Raw genomic sequence first — 22080 nt, 5'->3', positions numbered from 1 at the left:
ACTAGACTGACATAGAGAAAATAATTAGAAGGTGAGTAAAATTACCCCTTATCTCATAATAGCTGCCTACAGTCCAGATGTTTTCAAGATAGTGCTGGGAACTAGAGCATAAGGGGCAATACCTTATCAAAGCGTGTGAGCAAACCTGTCCATTACAGGGATTATGTCAGACATACGTCTGTGCAGGCCTTAAATGTCCTTATTCCGCCCCCATAAGAATTAATGGTAAGTATATCTCATGCTTATGACTTTAATATGAATTTGTGCTGTACAGACTGCAATGTAGCAACCATAGCCTGTTAATGGCCCTAATGTTCCTCTATGTACCCCCTGATTTTACGCAGAATTTGTAAAAATGAAGTATTAGCATCCTCCATCACGTCACATTTAAAGAGCCATCTGATGTCTCACAGAGGCAACATTCAGCAGCTCCTGTTGCTGCTGCTAGCAGGGCTCTAACTTTAGTGATGCAGGCAAGCAGTGGCGAAACAAGAATTCAATGGGCCCCAGTGCTAAATTTGGACCAGGGCCCCCACCTACATGTTGGTCAGATGTATTAGCTATTGTAGGGTTCTAAATCCTATAAAGACATACGTGTTGCCCCTCCACATAATCTAATGATGTCCCCCATCACGTACTAATGTCACCCATCCTGGACCCCCTCCAATAATAAGGTCCAACATCCCAGGCCCCCATTCTGGTATAATGTCCTCCATCCGGAGCCCCTTTCAGATATAAGGTCCCTAGCCTGGTCCCTTCCAGGAATAATGTCCCCCATTCTAGACCCCTTCCTGGTATAATGTCCACCATCCTGGGCCCCTTCCAGTAATAATGTGCCCCTTCCTGGTATAATGTCCACCATCCTGGCCCCTTCCAGTAATGTCCCCTATCTTGGTGAAATGTCCCAATACTGGCCCTTTCCAGTAATTTATGTCCCCCATCTTGGGCCCCTCCCAGTAATAATCCCCCCATTCTGGTGTAATGTCCCCATTCTGGCCCCTTTCAGTAAGATATGGTCCTCCATCCTTGGACCCTTCCAGGTATATTGCCCCAGCTCCTGGATCCATTCTTTAATAATACTCCCCATGCTGCAGCTGTTGTCAATCACATTAAAGCAAAAAGCACGACTCTTCTCACCTTCCCCCGCTTAAATGACATGCAGCGTCCTCATGTATAGTGGATGCAGACACCGGCAGATGTCTTTGGTGTGCCGGCTTTGAGTGACACATGGCATTACTGATATGCAGTGCAAGGACCCGGCGAACACACATCTAGCTGAACTAGACACTGGCGTCAGCGGGCCCCCCTCCCACACAAGCCCAGTTGTGGTCGCACATCCAACTTAACTAGACACTGGCATCTGTGGGCCCCCCTCCCCACAAGCCCGGGTGTGGTCGAACCCACCCTCTGACTTCGATCGTCATGCCCCTGGGTGCAGGGGTTGCAGTCATACCCAGACCCTCAGGATGGGTGAATGGCAAAGTGTCCTATTGGCTCCTATGAATAGACCTATGCTAATGAAGACGCACGATCATTGGGGGCCCAGTTGTAGATTTTGCATTGCTGCCCATGAGCTTCATGGTATGCCACTGTCTGCCATACATGGGCTGAGCAAGCAAAAGTGCCATAATCATGGACCCCAAGAAGTAATACATTCCCCTTCCCACTCACATTCCTATAATAATTTGGAAACAATTTTTATTGTCCCTTTGTGAAAAGGTAACACTTATGTTGTGCACTAAGGGTTAAACATTTCTGCATCATCCAGCGTTATTATATTCACAGAAAGTTGAATAAAAAATCTCCAATATTATTTCTCATATAGAAATTCATAACAGGAGATTAAAGGAATACATGTCAATCGCTTTCATTGAAATCCCAATGTAAAACCCGTACAGTAACCTTCTTGGAGAACAATGGCCTCTATGTAGACTTGTACTGTGTACTTCGCTGAGCACTCCCTTCCCCGCATGTTGTATATCTGGTTAACAACCTTCACCAGTGCAAAGTGCAGTGTAAGGAGATATGGAACACCAATGCGGCACTTTTGAATCAGAAGGAATTTTATTGAAGATGTTTCACAATTTCACACCATACATAAAATCCCTCCCATACAAAGTCAAAAGACTTCCACCAACTAACACAGACCAGACGTTACAGAGTGAAGTTTTTCAATGCTGCTTCTTATACAGATGCAGGTACAAACTTTTGTTAAAGGCACCAGTGACTTTGACTCGCAGACATTTTATTGTCCGGCAGCTTCTGTGGTATCAGCGATTTGGATAGACTTTATAGATGAGAGCGATTGATAGCACCGGATGTTTCTACTGATATATACAATGGGAATTCTCTCTGCATAACGATACTATAAAATGTTTAATCCACCCAGAAATACTGTTTTTTTGTTTTTGGGATCTGGGTATCACCTCTATACTAAACATTGACCTGCAGAGGTTTTATAGGGAGAACACAGATGTGAAGAGCAGTAAGAGGAAGCAAGAGAGGACACTGCAAAGATGGAGAGGTGTTGCTTTTAACAACATTAGTGCCAGCCGTACCACCAAACAGTGTGAGTGATAATAGGCAAGTTCCGGTAAAAATACTTGGCACAACACTGAGGTTTTATAATGTAAGGCAAACTCAGCGTCTTTATATGGTGCCTTAATTCTGCCGAATGATGTTTATGTCGGGAGGTATGGGTAGCACTGATGATGTCAATGATCAGGGACTAAACAGCTTCTTAATATCTATGGCTGGTTCTGCTGGAAGATGTTGTCATAGAGTAGGACTTCGTGGCACCAGATGATCCACCACCGCTGCCGAACCTGACAGAGCCGCCACCGAATCCTGATCCAACACCAAAGCTTGATGAAGAGCCAAAGGAGCCTCCACCGTAGCCTCCAAGTCCACTTCCTCCTCCAACTGAGGAGCTTGAGTTCACCACAGCTGCAAAAGAAAAGTGGTTATGGCACCATGTAAAGTGTTTGAAGACATTTCCTACACAATTCCAAAATGTCACTTCATCAAAGAGACAGATACTTACAAATGCTAACAGCGCCAACGCCTTCACCGGCAAGTCTATAAAGAAAATAATAATAAAACAGTATTAGATTTAGTTGAGATTTTTAAAATACTCTTTAGGGGAAGAATAAAACCAAAAACAGAATAAATAATAAATTCACATTCAATACTACCCAAACACTATTTAAGCAGCCCTTTCCATACCTGCTCTCCTCTCCCTCCAGCAGTTTCCTGTAGGTGGCGATTTCAATATCCAGAGCAAGTTTGACATTCATCAGTTCCTGGTATTCCCGCAGTTGGCGAGCCATGTCCTGCTTGGCCTTCTGTAGAGCAGCCTCCAATTCTGCCAATTTCTCACGGGCATCTTTAAGAGCCAGTTCACCGCGCTCTTCGGCCTCTGCAATCTGTGCTTCCAGCTTGGCACGCTAAAAGAGTAAAAGAAAATGAAAAAAAATTACATATCAATTTATTATTGTGTGAATCACTATGTCACCGTAATCTAGAGATTTTGTCGATTTTGAAGAAAGAACTGTAAGAGTAACTAAAATGTTAGCATCATAGAAAAAGCAGGTGAAATCATAAGTCAGACTGTACTCATTGTGCAGGTGGAAAGAAATGTTACGACCTGCATTATTTAAGAGCAGCAGCTGATCACGCTATGAATCATGCATCCACGCCCTGCCCTCAGACTAAACTTTCACAAAGCCATCTAAACTGTATCTAATCCAAGTCTATGTACGCCGCCTGCTTTTCGTTGCTTCCAGGCAGCATTAAATCTTCCGTTATTGCACCTGCTATAATGTGTTACGGATAACTGAACGAGATGCTACATTATCTAAAATTCAACAAGGACTCAAAACGACTAGGTTTTCATATGCCACATAGCAGCAAACAGACTCCAGACTAAACCCATCGCCATCAATGAGTTTGGCCAACAGTCTAATGTATATGGCGGCCTTACGACAGTCAACTGATAGATGATATTGAGGAAATAAGGATCTGACCTGTCCAATTTTGGACTGCCAATCTCTTTGTTGTTTAAGAGACAAGCCACCGCGGGAGACTGGCAGAGGCTTTTTCATAGAGAACACAGCAGCTCTCGGCAGATCGAGTGCTCCTGCATATGGGAGAGTCGGGGAACCATAGGCCGAACCATCATTTGGCCAACAGCTATCTAAACTGTATGTGGGGGCTTTAACAAGAATTCATGCAGCTAATCTTCATAATCTTCTTTACACAAAGCAAAGAATGGGAGGTAGCTGTAGAGCATGCAAAGATAGCAGTTGCACCTCAGGGGCCTAAGGGCCTCCCTGATACTAGTGGCACATAATAGGTGCGGTGAGGGCAGTTTTACAGATATAGCATTAGGGCCATTGTGCTTTACATGACATGATACTAAAATTACCTGAGCCTTCACGTTCTCAATCTCAGCTTGAAGTCTTTGGATGGCACGGTTCAGCTCGGAGATCTCCGTCTTGGTGGTGCGCAGATCATCTCCATGACGTCCAGCTGTGGCCTGGAGCTCCTGGAACTGTAGAGGCAAAATTTACATTATACTTAACGATCTCCAATAAATAATAAGCAGATTTTAAGCTGCTGGGCAATTAAATTAAGATTTAGTATGGAGTGTCATAACATAGCTAGTGTTTACTGTAAAAGCTTACTTTGTTCTGGTACACGGACTCAGCTTCAACCCTGCTCTTGTTGGCAATCTCTTCATACTGAGCCTTAACTTCAGCGATGATGCTGTCCAGGTCCAAGGCTCTGTTGTTGTCCATGGACAGGACAACGGAGGTGTCTGAGATCTGTGTCTGCAGCTCACGCAGCTCCTGCAGAGGTAAAAGAATATCCAAGTTTTGAAATCATTCCGCTGATTATACCATATTTTCTAAAAAGATAACGAAACTACATTTAGAGATACTTACAGCTTCATACAAAGCCCTCAGGAAGTTGATTTCATCAGTCAAACTATCAACTTTAGCTTCCAGCTCTACTTTGTTCATGTAGGCAGCATCCACATCCTGTAAAAAAAAATAGAAAACAGTCATGAAATTCCTGGTTTTTCTAAGCGACAGTACATAGCAGCATTGTCTACGACCATATCAAGATCTTTTAGCACTCCCTAGCTATGCGGTTCTCCAACGTAGTAGGTCCTAATCATAGATTTACTAGAGCCTGAGAGATGTTTCTACGTTAACTGGACTACTCTATTAGAAAATCTGATTCGGAGAACAGTAAAAGCTTACCTTCTTGAGAATAACAAATTCATTTTCAGCTGAAGTACGCTTGTTAATTTCATCCTCGTACCTTCAAGAAGGAAAGAAGAGACATGAGACATGGATGGTGAGTACAGTTGGCAGGAAGGCCTGAAATGCAAAACAAAAAAAGATCTGTGTTCCCTTTCTATTCATTGTTATATAATCTCCTCAGGAAACCGGGCAGCCAGGTTTTTCCTTTCATGCTCTGTTTAATGAACCTCCCCTCTACAACGCTAGGTTATCCTGAGAATCATGACATTTCATACCAAGATATAACTACTAGACCTTGCTGTAATTTCCCCTCTAACTCTCTCTAATGTGATATCTCCAGTTTATACTGGGCATTGCAATGATTTCATAGCGGGTAAAGTGGGAATATTGTCATGCCAACATTGGGCAAAGGAGTCTGCCAGGGCTTGAGAAATAAAAATACAGCTGTAGACAAACAGATCTAGTTCCTCCGGGAAGGAAAAGGTTAGCTTGTGTGCAGTTCTGTGTATCAAGGGAGCCTTCGTTGTAAACTTGGCAGGAGTTAGTGTTTGTACTTGGTGTTACTAACAATGGGCTGATCTCCTACAGTAAGGCCTTGCAATACTTGCTCTTATTTGGTAAAAATATAAAATCTCAAGTAAATATACTTCTGGACACTAATGCAAAATTTCTATAAAGCGCCAAACTTTGCACATGTATATTGAATTATCCTACAACTGCAAAGTCTAGATGCATGTATATGTGTATAATTGTATGTATATGTGCATGGGTGTCTTTCAGTATAAATCTAATAAAGCCTTCATTGGATATTGAAAATTAAATCAAACAAAATCTTCATTGTCTGCGCCAAGCCCCTTTGTACTGGACATGCACATTTCACTGGCTATAGATTACTTTCTATTGACTTTACTCCATGAGACACACCCCGGGTTTATCTACTTTGTTTGCTTTAGTTCCCGTCAGCCTCTGCTTGGCCAACACAGTATTTTGCAAACCCTGCCCCCTTTCCATTTTCTTTGGTCCCATTAGGGTGTGGCACTCGCCCATACAAAACGCTTTGAAATCATTTTGTTACAGTAATGTGCGCTAATGTGTAACCGAGTCCACTGCACATACAATTCCTTACAATGTCTCCACTTACAGAGTAATTTAATGTTTCAAATATTGACTTACTTGTTCTTGAAGTCTTCGACCAGGTCTTGCATATTCCTGAGTTCTCCATCCAGTCTGCCCTTATCACCGATCAGACTATCGTGTTGCCTTCTGAGGTTGGCAATGTAAGCTTCGAACAGAGGTCCAATGTTACTGGTCTTAGAAGAAGACTTCTGGTTCTGCAGAAGTTCCCATTTTGTCTCCAAAACTTTGTTTTGCTGTTCCAGGAATCTTACCTGTTAGCAGAAATAAAAATACACAAAAGATGATGTTAGCACAATGTACACGCAGTGTAATGATGCAATACTGTAGATCACATATATATGTTCGCACTTATTATAGGAACCACCTGCTGCAGCACTGATGAGGTTAAAGATGAAGGCAGTAGGTGAATTACACAGTTGTACTGTGCTCTTGGGAGCTGCGCAGAGGTCAATACAATAACAATAGCTTTTCATGTAATATGTTATTTCTGCATAGCCTGTACCATGACATAAATGAATGAAAAGCGGACTTTAGTATATTGGCGCCCACCAACATTACATGCATGTGATATGTATACTTTATGCATATAATAAATTATAAAACATATTTTAATGCATCCTTTACCTTGTCAATGAAGGAAGCAAACTTGTTGTTCAGGGTCTTGATCTGCTCTTTCTCTTCCTTCCTAACGGTTTGGATTGTGGGGTCAATTTCCAGATTAAGGGGGGCCAGCAGGCTGTGGTTGATGGTCACTTCTTGGATTCCAGGTCCAGCTACATGGCCTCCTCCGAAGCCACCTCCATAGCCACCACCGAATCCAGACCCACCTCCAACTCCATAGAGAGAACCACCACCAATGCCACCACCAATGCCAGCTCTGCTGCTGGATACACCATAGGATACACTCTTCCTCACTGAGCCCAGATTGGACAAGCTTGAGCTGCTGAAGCCTCCTGCCCTTCCAAATCCTGCACCAGCTCCACTGGAAGAGCGGGTCTGGCTGATTCTAACTGAGCTAACACCTCCCTGGGGGATAGCGGAGCGAGTGCTGAAGCTTTTGGATTGGAAAGACATTGTGCCAAGTGTAGATGATGAGAGAAGAGAAGTTGGTGCTGCTGGTCTGCCTGAGGAATCCAGTGTCTGTCAGGCAGCAGCTTCCCCTTTTTATGTTGGTTTGTAGGAAGGGGGTAGGGGCAGAGGGATCAGCTTACTGTATGTCACAGCTAGGTGTGGCTGGCTGCCATCCATCTTCAGTTACCTGCAGTGAGGTCCCCACCTCCCTCCTGTTCACTCCCATTGACCACTCCAGCCTGGACTGACACATTCAGCAATTCATACTGTACAAAACCAATAGAGAAATCTTTGGCTTTGTGTTTCTTACTGAAGTACAGTTTTATACTCTTTCTTTAAAGGCACCTGCACTCTGTATAGTGGCTGCATTTACATTAGCATTAGCACTGAGGGGGTTAAATGAGATTTGCACAGCGCAGGACTAAAACACACCATGACTCATATTTAGATAAGAATAAAGAATTTACAGCTAAAGAAAGAAAAATCAAATGCCTTTCATTTCTAACTCAAAGTTCATGAGTTATTAGAAGAGTTTGCAGACACGAAGACGGCAGATTATTGTATTTCTTGTTGCAGAAGACTGTGCTCAGTCAAGAAAACTCATACAAGTTGAACATATATTTTTTAGGCAATGCAGAATGTGAACGGTTGTATGGAAATGTTTAGATTTTGAAGAATTTTTCATTGTGATTTAATGCAATCTGTGAGAAGATGCAGATGTTGGTGTGTCATTCTAGAATGTAGGAGTCATAAGTCATTGACCAGAAGGGTGTGTAGGTGACCCTAATTGTGTGGTCTGAATGCTTTGTTGATGTTGGAAACTTCTTGCTCAGAATGGACCAGACTCTTTTGCTTCCTATTCTATAGTTGTTTTATCTTTTATCTTTTTTATTATTATTATTATTATTTCTATGTATAATTATTTACAATTCTTTATACACAATATGTGTGGTTGGTAATATTTATATAGCAATGTTAGTTACTTAAAAATTAAATAATATTAGGAATACAATAAAAAAAAAATCATGAATTTTGTTTTGTTTGACTACAACTCCCAACATGTGCAGGGTCTTTTAGGATAAGTTGTAAGTGCATATCAAAAACAACTAGACAAAAAAAAAATCAAATTTTGATATAAAACTGCTTGAAATGTTGCAAAATTTTTGCGGAACTTGAAAATTGAAAAATTTGCAACTTTGATGCTTTTGCTCAGTTGCAGCCTACTCCGGCAAGTTTTTGAAGACAGGGTGGGGCTCGGTCTATACAGGGTGTGGTCAAGTGCATCTGACATATTAATCATGATTTACACCTCAAAATCTCTTAATGAATTGGATGCATCTTCCTCCAGCATTCCCTTCAAACAAAATGCTAGTCTGAAACAATGTGGGCCTATATACCGATTTATTGTTGGCTGATCCTTTTGTTTTTGCATTTTCCATTTGTGCTGCGGACAGTTTTCGTTTCTTAGGCTCAGTTCACTCTGCATAGTTCATGTCCATTCTTTTGCTTCCTTACAGAAGCAAAACAACAAAAATCGTACCATGGAATCCATCACAGGAATGATACTACTGGCTCCTGACAGACATGTAATGATTGGGGGACATTATCAGGGTATGGGGCAAGAGTGGGGGACATCATTAGTGCATAAGGGGCACAATGGGAAACAATGTCAGAGTACGGGAGCGACAATGGGGGACATTAATAATGTATGGGGCCACAATGGGGGACATTATTAGTGTATGGTGCCATTTTTACTATACAGAGCGACAATGGGAGAAATTATTAATATCTAAGTTCACAAAGGAGAATTACTTGTACCAAATACACATCGTATCTACAGAGCTCCTATGTATAAGTGTCATTGGTGATAATATTAATGTTAGTACAGTGTTCTTTTTAATAACTAGTATGGTGGCATTATTTGGTATGTACGTATGGGGTGGTGATATATAAATATGGTTTGGCGTCATTATTTTTCCCTTGTATAGTAGTATTATTGGTACTCTTAGCCTTGGAATAGTGAGTTTTGTTCAGTAATAGGATGGTGGTTATACACATTATGTGGTGTTAATATTTGTTATTTGGTAATTTTATGACTACTATTAAAAAGTAACTCTTTGAAAATGATCTTCTTGCTCCATTTTTTGTGAGATTTATAGACAATTCCAATTCCAAAATAATTGGTACGCTGTGTAAATTATAAATTTAAAGAAAACAAGAATGCAATTATTTGAAAATCTCTTATTTTATTCACAACAGAACATTGAACACAGATCAAAAGTTGAAAGTTAGATATTTTTAAATTTCATTTGGTAAAATTAAAGAGTAACCGTCGTTTTAATTTTTATTTCATAAATCAATAGTACTACGGATGACCAAACGTGAAGAAGAACTTGAGTTCAAAGTTTCGTTAAGGAATCAAAACTTGACCTGAACTTGACCCCGGACCCGAACCCCATATAAATTAATGGCAACTCGAACTTTGGTGCTGTAAAATGTCTATAAAATGGTCATAGTAAGGGCTAGAAGGCTGAAAAAGGAAGCAAAATGGGGGTAAGAGCAGTACAATTGCCCTGCAAACAAACGTGGAAAGGGAAATTACTTAAAATAACATAATAAAAAAAAAATCTTGAACCAGGAGGTGAAGGGCCAAGTGGAGGAGTGGAGCAGTGCCTTGTGTGTGTAGTTTACTGTATTTGATAGTAAATAAAAAAATAAATGAAAAAATGATGTGGGGTCTCCCCTACTTTTAATAACCAGTCAAGAGAAAGCAGACAGTTGTAAGCTGGTCTTATTATGCTTGGAAGGGCCCAATATCCATGGACCTTCCCAGCCTAACAATACCAGCCAGTCCTCAGCTGTCTTTTTTGCCTTAAATGGTTATTAAAAATGGGACCCTAAAAAAATGTTGTGGGGTTCCTCCTCATTTTAATAACCAGCTAAAGCACATCTTGAAATGCATTAATGCTGAGCATTTTATAGAGGTTTTAAAACAACATATGTTCCCATCTAGATAATGTCTGCATGAGGAAAGATCTTGCATATTTCAACACAACAAAACAATACTAAACCATGCCAACTGTCACGTCCGCAGGTGGTGCACGTGGTTCATGAACCCACTGTGCCACAGGGCCGGGCTTGCCTAGGAAGGGACATACTAAGAACCCTATTTTATTTAAATGCACTTGCTTTTTATTTTTTTACAGCATGTTTTTTTTTCATTTTGCTTCTTGTAGATTTTTAAGAAGGGACATAGCTAAGCGGCTACTTGGTGTTCACTGGAGCTCTTGATGGTAGAGACAGGCTTCGCCGCAGGTAACAGCCAGGTTCCACTCCTAGGCAGTCCCGGGTGCTGCAGTTGCTGACCCCAGAGGTCATGTTCGCTGACACTGATAAGGACTAGGGCTCCGTTCAGACTACTAGGTTCTGGAATGTCCACAGAATGGTTACTGACACAGATTCGGAATACATTCAGACTGGACAGATTTGGGGACTGGTTTTAGCACCGGCCACACATGGACCGTGGGACAAGGTTTCACGAGGTTCAGACACTGGCCGCACACGGACTAGGGGACTAGCTTCAGATACTGACCGCACTAAGACCAGGGACTTCGAGTTCAGGGACCAGGGGATGAGGATCAGGCACTGGCTGCACTAGGCCCAGGGACTTCGGGTTCAGGACTGGCCGCACCAGGACAAGGGACTTCAGGTTTAGGACTTGCCGCACTAGGACCAGGGATTTGAGTTCAGGACAACGGCCACACTGAGACCAGGGGACCTCACAACTGAACAGGTAGAAAACCACACTACCTAATGACTGAATGTGTTGCTTGGTGACTCCCTAAGGGGGAGGGAGTCTTTTATTCAAGATGCCTTCTAGCTATTGATTGGGAGTCATCTTGCAGAAGCACAATTATTCTAAATGCCTATCAGCTACAGGCTGAGGGCATTTTACTATATGCACATTGCCCCTTTAATAGTAGGGGAGCATGCACGCACTTGGCGCACCGCCAAGAGGTGCAGCGCGCACCCTGACCAAGAAGCAGAGAGCATGCCATTGACCACTCTGTGGGGCCAGGGCGGTGAATATTATGGTGTCCCTATATGTAAGGGGTAAGGGGAACCATACAGGGTCACTGACAATAGTGTTACATTACCCCCTCTTACGCTCCCTCTTTCTCAAGCCCGCAAGGACTCTCTGCAGAGAACAAGGACCATGACTTCTTCTGTCCACTAGAAGGAAAGTGACACCTCTCACCATCTTTATGACTAGGATGCGTCTCACCATCAAGCCATTCTCAGCATAGGATGAAGCGGGCATAGTACCAGGAATTTGGCATTGGGAAGTGTCTTTCATTCGTTGAAATCAGCTACCACCTCGGAGGATTCTAGGACCAACTAGAGTTCCTCCGACTGGTTAGTGGATTGAAGAGACTTGGAAGATGCCATTGCATTGATGTTCTCTTCACACCAGACCACCTAGAAACTGAAGATACCATCTTCAGTCTGGTTTCCAAGATCACTGGTACAATCAGGACTGTCTGGGGACATCGCCTCCGCATCTCTTTCTTTGAATACACCAGCACACAGCGAGTCAGTGACTAGCAGACCTAGTGAAGAAGATGGCGACACAGATGACTGACCTGGATGTATAGGGGACCAGACACCTCTTGTGACTCGACTATCCCCAACGAAGTATCATACGTGGTCTCCAGACTAGAACGGGCACCTGAATTCTCAGCTCTGGATGACCTATGGGAATACCAGACAGCAGATGGAAGATGATTTTCTTCCTGTATAACGCTCCACCATGAATTGACTGTTTCTGAGTAGGGCTTGTCCTTCACTTGACAACACCCTCACCGAATTCTGGAGCTGTTGAATGGGAATCTGACATCGACTCTTTACGGCTGGCAGCACAAACTTTCTCTCCGAACTGAAGCTTTCACTTGCATCAGATATATTTCCAGTCATTGGAGAAGAAGGAATACTCTTGCAAAGGGCAGCCTCTCCCACTGGCCCAAGCCTTTGGAGTTTTCCAGAATTCACAGGACAAAGACCGTAAGGATGTTCCACCCAACCGCAGCAATACCACAATCCCTTCTCATGACTGAGTTCAGGCTTCTATTCAGCCTGTAGTTAACGCTAAGGTACAATATCAGATTGATTAAAATTTTAACCTTTATTAATTATTCATTAAAAACCACAATATAAAGTGCAAAAATAGTGCCACAAATGAAACAAAACACCAATACAAGTGATGAGATAACCAGTGCCTCCTACAACAGATCAAATCTACTGTCAGAGACAGTGACAAGCAAGAAACCGTAATAACGTCATTGACCAATATATACTGTACCTAGATGGTCATTTCTTTTCAATAATTGCCAGTATTGCTTGCGTATTACAGGTATAGTGTTGCAGCCAGTCTTAGACAGATCTGACCAAATTAGGTCACCTATAGGATACACATCCTCATTCCTCAAAATAGGTGTCCCCAAATTACTATACTCTGATGGAATACAATCCAAGAAAAACTCTGCATTTCTACATTGAATATTAGTTTGTAGAGATAGTTTCCAACTGGATTATTCCATATTCAGATGCAGATGCAGCCACAACAAATCTCTGCAAATGCTTCAGAACCCTTGGAACATGCTCATTTATGCACATATCCTAATATAACATCATTGGTAGGTATATACTGCAGAACAAATTAGCAGAGAAAAAATGCATATCAAATATAAGCTTCAGATATATAAATGGCAGACTTATTATCAAAAGATTGGAACGATCTCACCCCTCTTATCTTCAATATCATTGCCAGAGACCATCATGGGGAACTCTGTACTTGCGGCATACATAGATAAAGATGGGATGGTTGTCCTCAGCAATTATTCCCGACGCGTTTCATCAGCATTTAGACTCAACAGGGGAACATTTTTTAGAAAGAGATGGTCTGTCTATCAGCAGACCACATATTGCTGCCAGGGATCGCTGCTTTGCAGGCTCACCACATGTGTAATTTAAGAGCGCCGCGCCGTCTTGGCTCCACCCTTGGCGTGTGATGAAAAGACCGGCCTATAAACCATACTTCCAGTGCGTGAACCGCATATCCGGTCCGGTGGAACGCAAGCCATGAAACCACTTCCGGTGCTCGCGCTCACATCGTCCGGATTTGTCTAAGGCGGTCACCATAGAGACAGAGGAAACTGAATCATTCCCTCTACACCCTGCCACAAACGGACATAGGTGTGCTGATCAAGACAAATGGCCACTGTGTTACAACAGACCAAGGCCACAGTGGATCAGTTTAATTGACTAAGGCGTATTATATATGATGCCTTTATAGGTTATACCTTATAAGTTAACCATCCTGGTCTGTGTATTCCAAAATTATTTTTTTGCCTCTCTCAGCCCACTGTGCCTCTGGTTGTACGCTATCTTTCAAAAGCACTACTGTGTTATTCTTTGATGAGGGATTTATTCATTTGTTACGACCTGAAACCATTTGCATCCATTTTTTGCCCGAGTGATTCTGTTTGCTATAAGCTATTTCATGGGTATGACTTAAAGGCATCATATATAATACATAGTAACATACATAGTAACATAGTTTTTAAGGTTGAAGGAAGACTAAGTCCATCTAGTTCAACCCATAGCCTAACTTGTTGATCCAGAGGAAGGCAAAAAAAAAACATGTGGCAAACACTAAGCTCCACATTGGGGAAAAAAATTCCTTCCCGACTCCATACGACAATCAGACTAGTTCCCTGGATCAATGCCCTATCAAGGAATCTAGTATATATAACCTGTAATATTATACTTTTCAAGAAAGGCATCCATGCCCTTCTTAAATTTTAACAGTGAATCACTCATTACAACATCATGCGGCAGAGAGTTCCATAGTCTCACTGCTCTTACAGTAAAGAATCCCCGTCTGTGATTATGATTAAACCTTCTTTCCTCCAGACGTAGAAGATGCCCCCTTGTCCCCGTCTCAGGCCTCAGAGTAAAAAGATCAGTAGAAAGGTCTTTGTACTGTCCTCTCATATACTTGTACATAGTAATAAGATCACCCCTAAGCCTTATTTTTTCCACAGTAAATAACCCCAAGTGTAATAACCTGTCTTGGTATTGCAGACCCCCCAGTCCTCTGATAACCTTGGTCGCTCTTCTCTGCACCCGCTCTAGTTCAGCTATGTCTTTCTTATACACCGGAGACCAGAACTGTACACAGTATTCTAAGTGTGGTCGCACTAATGACTTGTATAGAGGTAAAATTATGTTCTCCTCATGAGCATCTATGCCTCTTTTAATGCATCCCATTATTTTATTTGCCTTTGCAGCAGCAGCCTGACACTGGCCACTAAACGTGAGCTTGTCGTCCACCAATACACCCAGGTCTTTTTCAGTTACAGTTTTGCCCAGTGTTTTACAATTAAGCATATAATTATACATTTTATTTCCTCTGCCCAAGTGCATTACCTTACATTTATCCCCATTAAAGCTCATTTGCCATTTATCAGCCCAAGCTTCTAGTTTACATAGATCCTCCTGTAATATAAAATTGTCCTCCTCTGTATTGATTACCCTGCAGAGTTTAGTTTCATCTGCAAATATTGAAATATTACTTTGTATGCCCCCTACAAGGTCATTAATAAATATGTTGAAAAGAAGGGGGCCCAATACTGACCCCTGTGGTACCCCACTGTTAACTGAGACCCAGTCTGAGTGTTTTCCATTAATAACCACCCTTTGTTTCCTATCACTGAGCCAATTCTTAACCCACATACATATATTTTCCCCTATCCCCATTGTTCTCATTTTATGTATCAACCTTTTGTGTGGAACCGTATCAAAAGCTTTTGAAAAGTCCATATACACAACATCCACTGCATTTCCTTGGTCCAGTCCAGAACTTGCCTCCTCATAAAAACTGATCAGATTAGTTTGACAGGAACGGTCCCTCGTAAACCCATGTTGATATTGGGTCATGAGGTTATTCTTCTTCAGATACTCTATCATAGCATCTCTTAGGAAACCCTCCAGGATTTTACCTACAGTAGAGGTTAAGCTTACCGGCCTATAATTTCCAAGTTCAGTTTTTGTCCCCTTTTTGAATATTGGCACCACATTTGCTATACGCCAGTCCTGTGGTACAGACCCTGTTATTATGGAATCTTTAAAGATTAAAAATAATGGTCTATCTATGACGTTACTTAATTCCTGCAGTACTCGCGGGTGTATCCCATCCGGGCCCGGGGATTTGTCAACTTTAGTGATTTTTAGACGCCGCCGTACTTCCTGCTGGGTTAAGCAAGTGACATTTACTGGAGAATTTTTGTTATCACTAATCATGTTTTCTGTCATGCGATTTTCTTATGTAAATACGGTTGAAAAAAAATCATTTAGCATATTGGCTTTTTCCTCATCCTCATCCACCATTTCACCCAGACTATTTTTAAGGGGGCCAACACTATCATTTTTTAGTTTTTTACTATTTATGTAGTTAAAGAATATTTTGGGGTTATTTTTACTTTCTCTGGCAATGGTTCTCTCTGCCTCAATCTTTGCTGCCTTGATTTGTTTTTTACATAATTTATTTAATTTTCTATATTTATTTAATGCCTCATCACTACCTACTTGCTTTAGTTCTCTAAATGCTTTCTTTTTGTCACTTATTGCGCCCCTTACAGCTCTATTTAGCCATAGTGGTTTCCTCCTATTTCTAGCATGTTTATTCCCAAGGGGTATATATTGTGCACAGGTCCTATTCAGGATGTTAATAAATGTCTCCCATTTGCTTTGTGTAGCTTTATGTCTTAGGATATCGTCCCAGTTTATTGCACTAAGATCATCTCTTAACCATTGGAAATTTGCCTTCCTGAAGTTTAGTGTCCTTGTAACCCCTCTACTACACATCTTATTAAAGGTTACATGAAAACGTATTATTTTTTGATCACTATAACCCAAGTGACCCCCAATTCGTATATTTGATATGCGGTCTGGCCTATTGGTTAATATTAGGTCTAGCAGTGCCCCCCTTCTTGTTGGGCCCTGAACCAGTTGTGAAAGGTAATTGTCTCTCATAGTAGTCAAAAACCTATTTCCTTTGCTTGAACTACATGTTTCTGTCCCCCAATGTATTTCAGGGTAGTTGAAGTCTCCCATAATAATACGCCTTAGTCAATTAAACTGATCCACTGTGGCCTTGGTCTGTTGTAACACAGTGGCCATTTGTCTTGATCAGCACACCTATGTCCGCTTGTGGCAGGGTGTAGAGGGAATGATTCAGTTTCCTCTGTCTCTACGGTGACCGCCTTAGACAAATCCGGACGATGTGAGGGCGAGCGCGAGCACCGGAAGTGGTGTCATGGCTTGCATTCCACCGGACCGGATAAGCGGTTCACGCACCGGAAGTATGGTTTACAGGCCGGTCTTTTCGTCACACGAAGTGGTGTCATGGCTTGCGTTCCACTGGATCGGATACGCGGTTCACGCACCGGAAGTATGGTTTACAGGCCGGTCTTTTCATCACACGCCAAGGGCGGAGCCAAGACGACGCAATGCTCTTAAATAACACATGTGGTGAGCCTGCAAAGCCGCAATCCCTGGCAGCAATATGTGGTCTGCTGATAGATAGACCATCTCTTTCTAAAAAATGTTCCCCTGTTGAGTCTAAATGCTGATGAAACGCGTCGGGAATAATTGCTGAGGACACCCATCCCATCTTTATCTATGTATGCCGCAAGTATTGAGTTCCCCATGATGGTCTCTGGCAATGATATTGAAGATACAGTAAGAGGGGTGAGATCGTTCCAATCTTTGATAATAAGTCTGCCATTTTATATCTGAAGCTTATATTTGATATGCATTTTTTCTCTGCTAATTTGTTCTGCAGTGTATACCTACCAATCATGTTGTATTAGGATATGTGCATAAATGAGCATGTTCCAAGGGTTCCGCAGCATTTGCTGAGATTTGTTGTGGCTGCATCTGCATCTGAATATGGAATAATCCAGTTGGAAACTATCTCTACAAGCTAATATTCAATGTATGAATGCAGAGTTTTTCTTGTATTGTATTCCATTAGAGTATAGTAATTTGGGGACACCTATTTTGAGGAATGAGGATGTGTATCCTATAGGTGACCTAATTTGGTCAGATCTGTCTAAGACTGGCTGCAACACTATACCTGTAATACGCAAGCAATACTGGCAATTATTGAAAAGAAATGACCATCTTGGTATATATTGGTCAATGACGTTATTACGGTTTCTTGCTTGTCACTGTCTCTGACAGTAGATTTGATCTGTTGTAGGAGACACTGGTTATCTCATCACTTGTGGTGGTGTTTTGTTTCATTTGTGGCACTATTTTTGCACTTTATACTGTGGTTTTTAATGAATAATTAATAAAAGTTAAAATTTTAATCAATCTGATATTGTACCTTAGCGTTAACTACTTGATTTTCTGAGGTATTTATACCCTAGCTTTAGCTACACTTTCTATTCAGCCTGCCAAACACTGTCAACCTTCATGGATTCTGCATGGGTAGCTGCCTCAACAGTCTGGGAAACGGGTGGTCTTTGGAAGTACAGGACGTGATGGTTTCCTCACATGCGTCACCACTCTGAAATGCTCCTGGAACTGAGAAGGGAAGATGTTGCAGAAGATTCTGGATTAGGCTCATCGAAGACCTATCAGAAGGCCACCAGGAAGGCCTGCAGGTCCAAGGTGATAGGAGCCACTCTTTCCCATAAGGTATTGCGCCATCCCAGGGCATCTCCTGCTAGGTAGGACATCAGGAATCCCACTTTGGCCCAATTGGAGGAAAACTGCTGACCGAAAACTTCATTGTTCCCCATGTGCTGCTCCAGGAACCCATGGCACTGCTTTAGATCCCCATAGTGCCGAGGTGGATCAGACAGGACGGGTTACACTCCAGAGGCAAAAGGTTTGGGTTGTATAAGCACAGCCGTAGGTACTGCAACTTGGGGCTGGCACAACTGACGTCAGGGCTTCCAATCGGGCATCTAGTGTTTGCAGATGGTACAAAAATTTTTCCTGGCTCTCTTGCTGGTAACTCAGCTGCCGACACAGCTCCGAGCGCAGAGAGGACTGGGGATCAGTGGGACCCATGGCCAAGCAAACTGTCACTCCCGAAGGTGGTGCACGTGGTTCATGGTCCCAATGTGCCACAGGGCCGGGCTTGCCTAGGAAGAAGCGCAGCTAAGCAGCTACCTGGTGTTCACTAGAGCTGCTGATGGTGGAGACAGGCTGGGCTGCAGGTAATCGCCAAGTACCACTCCTAGGCAGTCCCCGGTACTATATCTGCTGACCCTATGGGTCAGGTTCGCTGACACTAATAAGGACTAGGGCTCTGTTCAGACTAATAGGTTCTGGTTCGTCCACAGAACAGTTACTGACATGGATTCGGGATACATTCAGATTGGACTGATTCGGAGACTAATTTTAGCATTGGCCACACATGGACCGTGGGACAAGTTTTCACAAGGATCAGGCAGTGGCCACACATGGACAAGGGGACGAGGTTCAGACATTAACCACACTAGGACCACGGACTTTGAGTTTAGGACTGGTCGTACATGGACAGGGGGACAAAGTTCAGGCACTGGCTGCACTATGACCAGGGACTTCGGGTTCAGAACTGGCCGCACTGGGACAGGGGATTCGGGTTCAGGACACTGGCCACACCGGTACCAGGGGATCTCACAACTGCACTAGTAGAACACCACACTATCTAAAGACTAAATGTGCTGCTTGGCGACTCCCTAAGGGGGAGGTAGTCTTTTATACAAGATGCCTCCCAGCTATTGGCTGTGAGCCATCTTGCAGGTGCACAATTATACTAAATGTCTCTCAGCTTCAGGCTGAGGGCATTTTACTATATGTGTGCTGCCCCTGTAAGAGCAGGGGCGCACACGCACTAGGCGCGCCACGGGAATATGTGGTGCGCACCCAGACCAGGAAGCAGAGAACACGCGAGCGACCACACTGTGGTGCCGAGGTGGTGAGTATGCCAGCATCCCTGCATGGAGGGGGAAGGGAAACCATGCACGGGCACCGGCAATAGCAGCATTACATGTGACGCGCCCCCTGGGACATATTCCTTTTTGAGGGGAATACCCGGCACCGGATCAGATGGGGGGTTGTAGTCTCCGAGCGGCTGTGACCCGGCCCCGTGCCCAGGGCGTCAAGCTCAGTGTTATGTGGCAGTCCTACAGATGTTATTAAGAGTTCTTTTGTGTCGACTACGCCACCCGTTGTGATGCGGTCACTGTGGCCGCCGCTGCAGCAGGGTCCGCTGAGGCTGATGGTGCAGGTGCAGCTTGTGATGATAACCCCCAACGGGAGGGGTATAGCCTCAGGGGGAACAGGTGCAGAGGATGGGGGTTGTGGTGGTGCAGTGCAGACGGCAGTGAAGACAGAGTCGGGTTATGCAGTTAAGGGTGTTTACTTACTGCAGATGTTGTACTGGTCACTCCAGCTCCGAGTGACCACCCGAGCCGTGCTGCGTCCACCAGGTCCTGGATCCAGCCAACCCCCAAACAAGTCCGGAGCGTGGCCCTGAGCTCTCCTTCTGTCCCGTTCTCTGGCCGTCCCCACCAGTGATCCACCTAGGTCCAGCTCCCTCGGGCCTTCTGTTGGGACACCCTTGGCCTTGGGTTCCCTGACCCTTCATGTGGTGTGCCTTCGGGGTGGATGTAGTGGGTGACCGTGGCAAACGCTGCCCACGGTCTCCGGTCTCTGGCTGGGGAATGTTTTTACCCCCACCAGCTTGGGTTCCGGTACCCTGATGCCGACTCTTCACCCGGGGTTTTAATTTGGGATCTTAGAGTCCTGTTCTTCTGTGCCTCTGGGTCTCTCTCTCTCCTCTCTCACTCTGGGTCTTTCCTTCTCCTCTGCTCCTGACTTGTTCTCTGCATCTGACCCTGTTCTTAGTTGGTGCCCACCTTATATACACCCTCTATGTGTGAGCTCAGGTGACCAGCACCCAATGAGCTCCTAACTTTACCCAGGCTGCTCCCCCTATCTGCCCCTACACTACTTGGGATGTACCACCCCCCTCCCACTCCAGCCAGGAACAGACTCGGTCGTACCTGCACATTTCTAAGTGGGAGTACCGTTGGTCTGCTCCTCGGAAATGGGATGTGTGTAGTGCATGCAGCCTACCGAGCTCAGATCCACACTCCATCCTTACCCGGGAGTGGAATATCACACCTCTGGGTTGAGGTGCAATACCCCTGTAGCAGCCGAATCCTCAGGGTGCTACACATGCACCACAGCAGGATGGCTTAGCAGAAGAAGCTTTCGGGTGATGAACTGGCTGCCTGCAGTTTAGACCTTTCAACACTAGAAAACATTTGGCTCATTATGAAACAAAAGATCCAGCAAAGAAGCCCAAGGACTGTTGAGCAGCTAAAATCCTACATCAGATAAAAATGGGCCAACATTCGTCTTCCAAAACTCCAACAATTCTCTCCTCACTTACAGACTGTTGTAAAGAGAATAGGGGATGCTACTCAATAGTAAACATGGCCTTATTGAGATGTGTTGCAGTCATCAATTTCTCAATACATTTTTTTAATGAAATGGAAAATATCTAACCTTCACCTTCTGATATGAGTTCTATGTTCTGAATAAAATATCGCTACAAGAGATTTCCATATAATTGCATTCTTGTTTTCTTTACATTTTACACAGCAACAACCATTTGGGAATTGGGGCTGTATTTTATCTGTATTTTTTTTTCACCTTGGGAGAGGAGTGGGAAACATACCATGAGTCTTTATTTACTCTAGCAACACTATTGGTCCTCATGCATCTGCGCAACATGCTGGTGGAGGATGTGGAGGCAAAACTGATGCCCTGGAATCCATAGGACCATAGTTGCTCCACTGGTGCCTAACAGATTATAACACTGATTATAATAGGTTCTATAAAATTTACAGTTGTCAGCACTGTATCATGTTGAATCCTTACAGCGTGTAGTATACTCACTTTTGGGATTCAGCTCTGCTTACCAGTCTGATCAGTCATCACATGATCGTATGCAATTTGCATATTTGTAGTCATATGCCGAATAATTTCTGCCCCTGCTTCTCTCAATACTTTAACATTATCTTTCAGAGAAGCAGGCCGATTAGCTAATTGTCAAATAGCTTATGAGCAATTACGTGATGATCGATCAAACCAGCAAGCAGAGCTGAATCATAACATTGTGTAGATTATGGCAATATCTTAATATACAGTGCCTGGTGAAGATTAGCTCTGGTCCAAAAAAACATTTAATGACAAATTCAATGCATTGGTTTTGTATAGATGGAAGGTCAGATCAAAATCAAATCCTCTGATGGTCCCAATATTCCCCAGTCCTAGACTGTATGTGCCAGTACATATCTATATACTAAATATATATATTTATATTTTACTATTTTTTTTTTATTTTTCACAGTATTTTTTGAGATTGATACATATATATTGTGTATATACTGTGTGTTTTTGAATATTTAGATATAAACACACAGTACATATGTATTGATCTCAAAATATATGGTGGAAAGGAAAAATAAAG

The 22080-nt window shown here is 43.1% G+C and overlaps 1 protein-coding gene and 1 long non-coding RNA gene across 3 annotated transcripts in view; one reads left to right on the top strand and one right to left on the bottom strand.

Annotated features, from left to right (window-relative positions):
* Nucleotides 1-2045: 2045 nt before the first annotated feature.
* Nucleotides 2046-7598, bottom strand: LOC141197810 (keratin, type II cytoskeletal 7-like). The gene is made up of 9 exons (XM_073662888.1): nt 7032-7598; nt 6444-6658; nt 5268-5328; nt 4947-5042; nt 4686-4850; nt 4427-4552; nt 3226-3446; nt 3044-3078; nt 2046-2946 (listed from the first exon to the last, which is right to left on the bottom strand). Exons 1-9 carry the CDS (start codon nt 7479-7481, stop codon nt 2741-2743), a joined length of 1575 nt encoding a protein of 524 aa, XP_073518989.1. The 5' UTR covers nt 7482-7598; the 3' UTR covers nt 2046-2740.
* The window catches only part of LOC141197820 (uncharacterized), a 36435-nt gene continuing 19449 nt past the window's right edge, over nt 5095-22080 (top strand). For both annotated transcript variants that reach the window (XR_012269860.1, XR_012269863.1), the window contains exon 1: nt 5095-5364. This is a non-coding gene — a long non-coding RNA (uncharacterized lncRNA). The remainder of the gene's footprint in view (nt 5365-22080) is intronic.

The sequence above is a fragment of the Phyllobates terribilis genome, unplaced genomic scaffold, assembly GCF_046119375.1.
Source record: "Phyllobates terribilis strain yellow unplaced genomic scaffold, ASM4611937v1 Scaffold_2__4_contigs__length_985480577, whole genome shotgun sequence".
Lineage (NCBI taxonomy): Eukaryota > Metazoa > Chordata > Amphibia > Anura > Dendrobatidae > Phyllobates > Phyllobates terribilis.
The sequence above is the reverse complement of the archived record's forward strand: the minus strand, read 5'-3'. Positions and strand labels throughout refer to the sequence as shown.

Bases quoted from the DNA above. Each gene is read 5' to 3' on its own strand.
- LOC141197810 (XM_073662888.1), bottom strand. From the start codon at position 7,481: ATGTCTTTCCAATCCAAAAGCTTCAGCACTCGCTCCGCTATCCCCCAG. The intron at 5,329-6,443 runs GTAAGTCAATAT...TCCTTCTTGAAG, and splicing joins GTCGAAGACTTCAAGAACAA to GTACGAGGATGAAATTAACA. The intron at 3,079-3,225 runs GTATGGAAAGGG...TTTTCTTTATAG, and splicing joins CTGGAGGGAGAGGAGAGCAG to ACTTGCCGGTGAAGGCGTTG.